Below are 9,519 nucleotides of genomic sequence, written 5' to 3'. Positions count from 1 at the left end.
GAAAGAGCCTGTGGTCTTGCCAGGCTGCATCCTAGGCAACTGTGACTTGAACGAATGCTGCCCACAGCTGTCCTCCCAGGGGGCTAGGCCAGGCAGCCACTGTTACTCATGGCAAGTACTCTTCACAGCCCAAATTCTCCCCAGGAAGAAAAGCCAGTGTATGACAAGCTTTGTGACCTTTTTAAATGGAAAAAAAAAGGCATCCCTGCTTAGGCCACTACTTTCCTTAATCATCAGAAGTATTTTCTAACATCAACACTTAGAGCCATCCCCAAAGGTTCAATAAGATTAGCTCCTCTCAGGTGGGCACTGGGAGACAGAAAGCTGTCAAAGAGAAATCTAGGAAGACAGGGCCAGGAGTGTGACCTGGTGGTAGAGTGCTTGCCTAGTATGCACAAAGCCAGAAGTGGTGCTGTGGCTCAAGTGGCAGAGTGCTAGCCTTGAGAGCCCAAGGACAGTGCCCAAGCCCTAAGTTAAGGTACAGGACTAGCAAAAAGAAAAGAACAATGAGGACACACATGTTTGTGAGGCTTTTATATATCTTGCCCAATTTAGTTACCAAAAGAATGCCGTGAGGCAGTGTAAAGGTCTGTTTGCTGAAATATCACACGGGGGAAAAGTTCACTCCCAAAGCATGCACTGGGCCTGTGCTCACCAGACTGGGCGCTGGCATAGCGTAGTGGTGTTTGTATTTTCAAGCCCATGAGTTGTGGCCATTTCCTGGTCACTGAGTCTTGGTCCATTTTATGTAGCAGCTTCTGAGAACGTGACACAAAAGCATTTCCAACCAAACCAGGCCCCTCTGGGGCTCCAGAGTGAATTTCTATCATCCAAGATGCAAGACACAGAAGTGAAGTCTTGAGAACTTACCTCTGGCTCTTTTGTCCCAACAGGGGAGTTTAGGAGGAAAGAAAAAGGAGAGGAAGAATCCATTTTTTCCACCTTTTTGGTATTGTGTTAGAATTCAGGGTGTACCACTTGAGCCATACCTTCAAACCAATGAAACTTTTTTAAATTTTTATTTTTTAGAAGCAAGCATTTGCTGTTCAGGGGGTTCATTGTGGTCCATACGTGTACCAGTCAAACTCAACCCCCATCACTTTCCCTCAGCAGCTCCCCCTTTTCTTCCTAATTTATTGTTTTAAAAGGTAATCTACAGCAGGGTTCTATTTACATCTATCCGGTACTGAGTTCATTTCCTTCAGTTCAGGGTCACCTGTCACCTAATTTTCTCCCATTCCCTCCCTGCAATTTCCACCCAGGAGTCGCATAATTGACTTTCATCAATGTCTAGTTTATTCCACTGCTGTACTTTTCCACCTCTTTTTCTCTGATTCTGTGCCCTCCCCCACCTTCCCACAGATGTACACATGAATATACTGCATATAATAAGATAAAAACACCGAATCATCAGAAAAAAATTGAAGAAGTCCCTTGCTTCCCTAACTTTCAAGTTTATTTCAGTATGTATATTTTATATACACAGGAAAAGGAACTTGGGTATTGCAACTTTGTGATTCTCTAAGAGAATCTCTTTTGGTCTCACTGTGACTATCTAGAATTTGGTGTCATTTTTCATATCCTGGTGTGTTTTAGATCTAACTTCCACATATCAGGGAGAATATGTGCCATTTGTCTCTCTGATCTTGGCTTAGTCACTTGATTTGTTCTAATTCCATCCATTTTTCCCTGCAAATGACATTGTTTTATTCTTTCTAATCCACCCATCTTTCTTAACAATTTTCACAGGCTTCGTTGCACTATTTTATGTGTGTAAAGCACCTCTCCCACCCTTTCACCTTCCTTCTCCCACTAGTAACCATTTCTAAGTAGCATCTTTTAGTGTTCCTATCATTCGTTCGTGTGTCGTGTGTGTGGTGAACTTGGGGTCTCGCCCTCTTGCCCTCTACCACTTGAGCTATGCGTCCACTTCTGGCTTTTTGCTGGCTACTTTGAGATAAGAGCCTTGAGAATTTGTCTACCCAGGATGGCTACAAATTGTGATCCTTGGATCTCGGTCTTCTGAGTAGGTAGATTAGCGGTGTGACCCAGCGTGCTTGGCTCTGTCATTCATTGTGCATGTTCACAGGGTTTTTTCACACCAGGTGTAGCTCATATCAGTGTCCTTTACTCAAATTGGCTCCTTCTAATGCTGTCTTTTTCTCTGATTACTCAACAAGCTCCAGTGCCCTTTGTTGCAGCATCAGAATAATCTATTCTTCAGTTACCAAGGGCTGAGTGTGGGGCCAGACAATGTCAGATGTGCGATCCATTCCCGGTTCTAACTTGGCCTTCATGCTGACGGAGTCACAGAAGACACCCAGGTGACAAGTGACATGGCCAAGAAGAAGACCAGCAGCCCATCCCAAAGAAGGTACCGCAGGCCTTCATGCTCAGAATGCCTACCATAGCCGTGGGCTTTGAACCATGCTACCATTTCCTGCAGATCGTATGGCTGAGCCTCATAGCCCAGCTCTTTCTTGGCCTTTTCTAAGCTGAAGTAGTGTGTGACGCCGCTCTTATACACCTCAGCGCGAGTGAGGAAGGGCTGGAAGTTGTACAGTCTGCCCAAAAGGAAGTAGGCCATCTCTATCAGGAAAGCGAGGCTGTAGATGAGAGCCAGCGGGATGCGGGTGGACGGGAACTCATAGCCCAGGCCCTCCACCAATGGCCGAAAGAACTCGAAGTTGTTCACAGGCTTGCCGTCAGAGATGAAGTAGGGCTGCCCAGAAGCCACATGGCCACGGTCAGCTTTCAGGGCCTCGGAGGCCAGGATGTGAGCCTGCACCAGGTTGTCCACATGGATGAACTCAACCAGGCTCTCGGGATCGCCGAACACGAACCTGAACAGGCCCCTCTCCAGGTAGCTCACGATGCGGGGAAAATGCCTTTGTTCGCCTGGCCCGTAGATGCCGGCTGACCTCAGGGCACAAGTCCTGAGGACGCCACTGCCTGGCTCCAGGGCTGAGCCGTTGGCCTCCAGCACTCTCTTCTCTGCCAGCATCTTGGTCCGGGAGTAGTGGTCGGTGTACTGATGAAGAGGCAGGTAAGGCAGAGACTCGTCCCCGTTCTTGATGACCTGGCCTGCGAAGATGACATTGAACGTGCTGGTGTAGACCAGCCTGGGGACCCCTGTCTGCCGGCAGGCCCGGATGACGTTGTCTGTGCCGTGCACGTTCACCTCCTGGATGAGCTTGGGCTTGAGCTGCTCTCGTCCAGACATCCCGTAAGAGGCCACGTGGAACACGCAGGCCGCCTGGGCGTCCTGGAAGGCGCTCTCCACCTCCCAGAAGTGGCGGATGTCTGCACGGACGAACTTCATCCCTTCTGGAATGGCTTGTGGAGGGCTACAGACGTCAAGCAGCACCACGTTGACTCCCTTCTGGCTCAGAGCACAGCCAAGGCTGAAAGGAGAAAGATCAAAAGCCTTGACGGATCCTGAATCCGCCATTCGTACGTTTTCATCGCTACAAGTATCCCAGTCGAGAAACAAGAGCCCTCTCTCAAGTAAAAATGACATCACAGCGAAATAGTTCTTACTTTAAACGATCTTTGGTTACATGAATAGTCACCACACCCCCATCTGCAAGTTTTTATAAGGAATTTTTAATTGAAGCAGAATGCATCTGTGATTCTCAATTTCAATATCAGGGTCATGGACAACAGGGTTTATTTTTGGTTTAACAATATACAAGCCAGTAAAATTACACTGTGTGGATGTCAAAATTGAAAGGTACACTTTTCCCAACAACTACTAGAGAAAGAATCCCAGGAGCCTGTTATGGTAGATGTACAGACCGGAAACCAAAGTAGCCACTTCCTCCAGTAATGAGGATGGTCTCTTTTGGGACTCTTTGGGAATCCATGTCATAGACAAGGGGTAACCCGACCTAGAAGAAAAAAAAGCATGCAACAGTATTATCATCTAAAGGCAAATATATTCACCTCAAGAATAGAGAGGGCTGAAACTATAACTGGAAGGTGGAATGCTAGTTTAGCAGGTGCAAGACCTGGGGTTCAATCTCCCACACTGGAAAAAATAAGAAAAGCGCAAAACTTCAATATTCTCTAGTAGCACACAAGCTAAAAACTGGGCTGTAGTCAGCTGTGTGACCTTAGCTCCCTGATCACCCTTGACCTTCAAATATCTTCATATATAACACGAGGATTAGAGTATCTACCTTGACAAGATCAGTGAGAAGAGTAAATAAAATAATGTGTTTGAGGCCGGGAGTGTGGCCTAGTGGTAGAGTGCTTGCCTAGCATGCATGAAGACCCACGTTCGATTCCTCGGTATCACATAAACAGAAAAAAAGCAGAAGTGTAGCTGTGGCTCAAGTGGTAGAGCTCTAGTCTTGAGAAAGCCCAAGGATAGTGCCCAGGCCCTGAGTTCAAGCCCAGGACTGGGGGAAAAAATGTATTTGAAGGCACTTTGAAAACCAGAGGGCATTTATTTTCTTTGCTCTATTGAATAAAGCATATATGGATTTACAAGGAGATTATATTGTGACATTTCCATCCATGCACACAACGTACCCGGTCACCCTCACCTCCTTTCCTCACCTCACCCCTGCACCCGCTCCCCTACCTCACCCCTGCACACTCTCCCTTACCTCCTAGACGAGGCTTTTCAACAGGTTTCCTTGGTCTACTTTCACACATAAAGTACTTCAAACATATTTTCTTTCTGTTCACCCTCTCCATGGAGCCTGTTTTATTTTCCGGTCACTTTTTAAAAGCACATATTAGTTGCACAAAGGGGTTTCACTGTGGTGTTTCCTATGTACACCTTAGTTAAGTTAACCTCCTCTATTGCGCATTCCATAAGGCACTATTCAAATGTAGGGTATTACTGTGGTCAAGATATTTCACTTCTTTTTTTATTTTTTTGGTCAGCTGTGGGGCTGGACTCGGGGCCTGGGTGCTGTCCCTGAGCTCATTTCTGCTCAAGGCCAGGGTTCTACTCCTTGAGCTATGGTTCCAGTTCTGCTTTTCTGGTGGTTAACTGGAAAGAAGAGTTACGGACTTTCCTACCCCGGTTGACTTCTAATCACGATCCTCTGATCTCAGCCTCCTGAGTAGCTAGGATTACAGGTGTGAGCCACTAGTGCCTGGCTGACACTTCTCTAAATTTCACTTTTCTAATTTGTAAGCCTACGACAGCAAGCCAAGCCAACAAGCAGCTTTGCAGGCTTATGGAGCTGACGGTATAGGCACTCCATTGACAGCACGCTCCAGTCACCTTTTAAGCACTGAAGTCTGGGGACTTGTTATTCCTTTACATTTCCAGAAACCATCATTAGTTTTGGAAGGGCACCGGTTGGAGTGACTGTGGATGGGCTGAAGACAAGGCTCAGTATCTTCACGAGTGGGAAGAGGGAAAAATGGCGGACCACTGTGCTTGCAGGGATGTTTATGAAAACTCGCTAGGGTGCCCCCAAGAGTCCAGTTAAGGAAATGCAACAGGAATATTTCCAGTTCTCCCCGACTTTTTCTTTAAACTTCATTTCATAATTTTTTTTTTTTTGCCAGTCCTGGGCTTGAGCTCAGGGCCTGAGCACTGTCCTTGGACTTTCTCAAGGCTAGAGCTCTACCACTTGAGCCTCAGCACCACTTCAGGCTTTTCTCTATGTATGTGGTACCAAGGAATCGAACCCAGGTCTTTGTGCATGCTAGGCAAGCACTTTAACCACTAGGCCAAACTCCTGGCCTTCATGATTTTTTTTTAAGGTGATATATACCAATATAGTCATAAGACCACAGCTGAGTCAGGGCTGTGTGTGAATTAGCTGAGCCAAGGATGTGCAATAAGAGACAATTAGAGCTTGCCAGTCCTATGAATGCTCTTCCTCATTACCTTCCAATTATGACCAGAGGTAAGAACTTGCATAACTGGCATCAACAGGAGAGCCAGAGAGAAAGGTAAGGAAAACCCTATTTTAGTAAAACAAATGGCTATGGAAGAAGGTGGTACAACCTTTTAAAATTTGTCAGCCATTTAAAGAGCCTCGTCTCCTACAGCAACAATCACATTAAAAAAGATAATCCCAGCAAACACAGAAGACACGAATGATAAGCCAGACAGAGAGTGTATATATACACATGTGTATAAGTGTATATATATATGTATATATATATATGATTTCAAGCAGTTAGAGTTTCATCTCTCTTAATCTATAAATCTAGTGGTTTGTGCCTGATCCTCTTGGATTATGCACTCGGTCAATGCCTTTATAATGACAACTGAGAAGAACATCAAAACACCTTCAAACAGCACAACTTTGGGATTAGGTGCTGTTGCAAATGTCTACCAAAGTACTGACCAGAAGTAAAAGGTAGCAGTTCGTATTGTGCCGGAGACCTGGTAAATATGTGGGATGGGGCTGTTCAGATTTCAGGCAGGATGTCAAAAGTTATTGTCTTTAATACAGTGTAGCCAAAGCAATAAAGACAAAGTAGTTAGCAGTGGCAAAGGTCAGAATACCTGATAGGACGAGAGGGCTGCCAAGTGTAAAGTGTGAAAGAGTGAGCACATTTGGGGGAAGCAAAGGGCACAGCATTAGGTGGAAACTCACAGTTCTCGAAACACCTGTGGGGACAGGAGAATTTGGAAGACCACAGAGCCAGAAAGGTGAATGGAACAAATTTCTCTGCAAGCTAGTCACATATTCCCTGCTGCCATATCTGCAGGACACTGGTTCCCCCCACACCCCCCGCCGCATCACCTCATAAGGTCAGCATGTCTGCCACTTCTACATATCCGACTACATGCTTACTCTCATTTAGTGAGCATTTTTCCCCTGTGCCAGGCATTGGCCCAAGCTCTTTCCACAAGATGCCCAGGACATCCCATTTTACAGATGAGGGCATGGAGGCTCAGAGACACTAAGTGAATAAGTCCCACAGCTGGCAACCAGAGAACACAATGCAAATACACATGGAAGTCCAGGTGCATCTGACACGGCTGCTCATGTAACAACTGCAGCCACTTCTGGAGGCTGTGTACAGTACCTGGCCAGAAGTACTGGCTATGGGCCGGGAGTTTGGCCTAGTGGTTAAAGTGCTTGCCTAGCATGCATGAAGACCCGGGTTCAATTCCTCGGTACCACACACATAGAAAAAAGCCGGAAGTGGTGCTGAGGCTCAAGTGGTAGAGCTCTAGCCTTGAGAAAGTTCAAGGACAGTGCTCAGGCCCTGAGCTCAAGCCCAGGACTGGCAAAAAAAAAAAAAGTACTGGCTATATCACTGGTGATGATCAAAGTCTGCATTAACAGCCATTCTACAGCCATAACTTTTATAGCTGTGACTTATTTTTTTTACAGCTATAACTTCCTGCCACCTCCCAAAGTCCCCTCCAGTTCCTGGAGGTAAAGGAGGGGCTGTCCCATCCCCCCCCCCGCCCCGAAGCAGAGGGGCACATGGCATATGGTTAAGTTTCCTAGGTTGGAAATTTTAATAAAAAATCTAAGGTCTGGATCTTCTACCAGTTTCTGGTGTGACCGGGGCAACCGACAAAATCTCTGATTCTGCCTCTTCTTCCCTAAAGTAAAATAATAGCAATGGTGATAAGTGTGGGCAAGGGGCTTAAAAGGTTTACTATTTATGCTTGAATGCCATCAAGATACTTTCTAGAGTGACTAGCTTTGCAGAAATGAAGACAGTGGCTGGGCCGGCGGCTCACGCCTGTAATCCTAGCTATTCAGGAGGATGAGATCTGAGGATCGCGGTTCAAAGCCAGCCTGGGCACTGAAGACCATGAGACTTTTATCTCCAATTAACCACTAGAAAACCAGAAGTGGTGCTGTGGCTCCAGGGGAAGGGCAGTAGTCTTGAGCTGAGGAGCTCAGGGACAGCGCCCAGGCCCGGAGTTCCAGCCCCATGACTGATAAAACACCCAAAAAGACAGTGGCTCAGACACTAACTTGGCTTATGAATCACCCATGTCTTCAGTGGCTGAGCTGAATCCAGAGCTTAATGCTGGTTCTGTCTTCCTCCTTCCGCAGTGAGCAGTGAGATGTCAAAAAACCCTGGTCCCATTGATAGCTTATCTTACCAGCTTTGTGATTATTGCCATTCCTGGTACTTTGCTCCTATGACTCACTGGTCTTTTTTTCTTTATTTTTTTAATTGTAATTAATAGAAGGGTTACAGTTATATATTCGCCAGATAGAAGGTGCATTACTTCACACACATTGATACCCCTTCTCATGTTTTGTCCCCATTTCCCTCCCGCCACCCCTCCCCTCATCTTGTTTTCACTCCTTCCCCTTCCTATTTCAAATAAACAAATAAACGTAGATACCATGTACCAGATAACAAGGTAAGATACTGTAACAATATGAGAATAACCAAGGGAAGACAAAAGAGGAGAAATGGCATAGTACATTAAGAACAACAATCACGCATTATATAGCTCTTTCACCTCCTGGTCTTTAACTTAAGCCTAGTAATGACAATTTCACAGTAACGAATTCATTCTCAATGGGAACCTCATAAAGCTGCTGGAGATGGGACACCCCAAATATGGTCACAAAATGCCCTGAAAATGAAAGCTGTCAGAACACGCCAGAGTAAGTAGAAACGGTGGAAAGATCTGAGCCTGGGTCTGTTGTCTGTAAAAATAAAAACAATAATGATTAAAGCAAAAGAAATGTGGAGAGGGGCAGTGCCATTCCAGGAATCCGGGCTGAGCTGCGTCCTGGACGGTCACCTGCTGGCTGCGCGCCCCCACCGCGCCCCTCTGGGCACTGCCACCCGTCCCCTCGCGTCCCTCCCCAGCCCGGGGTCCCAGAGGCGGCCGCCCTCCCCAGCCCGCTCCACTCACAGCGTCAGGAAGCAGCCGGGCTCGCAGACTGTGCCCGGCCGGACCGACCCAGACTTTCATGCCCGGGCGCCACCCCCGCTCGCTGGAGCCAGAGTCGCCCGACCGGCTCCTCGGGAGCCACCCCGCACCCGGGCCGCTCTAGGAAGCCGCCGTCTGGACGCCTCTATGGCGCGCAGGTGGCAGCTGCGTCTTCACCTGGGGGCATCCGCGCGCCCCGGAGCCCTCTCTGGACCCTTCCCCGCACCACCCCGCATCCACGGGCGACGCCTGTCCCCTGCCTTGGTGTAAGGGCACATTGAGCCCAAGACTGCGGAAAGACAGTGCTCAGCTCCACCGATTGCTTGCGTGGAGGGATGGAGGGATGGATGGATGGAGGGATGGGATGGAGGCATGGAGGGACAGAGGGATGGTGGTAGATGAGAAATGGAAGGCTGGATAGGGGACAGGTGGATGGGTACGTGCATGGGGGTGGTGTCGGGTGTGTGGAAGAGGGGATGGAAGATGGATAAGGCTCCTTAGATGACTGAATTTTCACTCTACATATCTTCTAAAAGTCGAGGATCTGACTATCTCTATGTGCGCTCATGCTTTTCTGTGCCCCTGATTTGCCCTGTTCCATGTATTCTGGTGACTGTACAGAGCGCGATGCTCAGACTAACACTGCTGTCGAAGAAACCGAGGCCTTAAAAGCTGTA

The 9,519-nt window shown here is 47.5% G+C and overlaps 1 protein-coding gene across 1 annotated transcript; it reads right to left on the bottom strand.

The window, feature by feature from the left end:
* Positions 1–591: 591 nt before the first annotated feature.
* Positions 592–8,900, bottom strand: Sdr42e1 (short chain dehydrogenase/reductase family 42E, member 1). Its single transcript, XM_090357002.1, has 3 exons — positions 8,825–8,900; positions 3,799–3,890; positions 592–3,404 (listed from the first exon to the last, which is right to left on the bottom strand). The coding sequence occupies exons 1-3, from the start codon at positions 8,882–8,884 to the stop codon at positions 2,294–2,296; spliced, it is 1,263 nt and encodes a 420-aa protein (XP_090213128.1). The 5' UTR covers positions 8,885–8,900; the 3' UTR covers positions 592–2,293.
* Between the last annotated feature and the right edge of the window lie 619 nt (positions 8,901–9,519).

Source organism: Megascapheus bottae, chromosome 24 (assembly GCF_031878675.1).
Source record: "Megascapheus bottae isolate mThoBot1 chromosome 24, mThoBot2.hap1, whole genome shotgun sequence".
In the NCBI taxonomy this organism is placed as follows: domain Eukaryota; kingdom Metazoa; phylum Chordata; class Mammalia; order Rodentia; family Geomyidae; genus Megascapheus; species Megascapheus bottae.
Note: the sequence above shows the minus strand (reverse complement) of the source record. Positions and strands in the feature narration are given on the sequence as shown.

Bases quoted from the DNA above. Each gene is read 5' to 3' on its own strand.
- Sdr42e1 (XM_090357002.1), bottom strand. From the start codon at position 8,884: ATGAAAGTCTGGGTCGGTCCGGCCGGGCACAGTCTGCGAGCCCGGCTG. The intron at 3,891-8,824 runs GTGAGTGGAGCG...TTTTTCTTCTAG, and splicing joins CCCGGCTGCTTCCTGACGCT to GTCGGGTTACCCCTTGTCTA. The intron at 3,405-3,798 runs GTCTGTACATCT...TTCTCCTTTCAG, and splicing joins AGTGGCTACTTTGGTTTCCG to CCTTGGCTGTGCTCTGAGCC.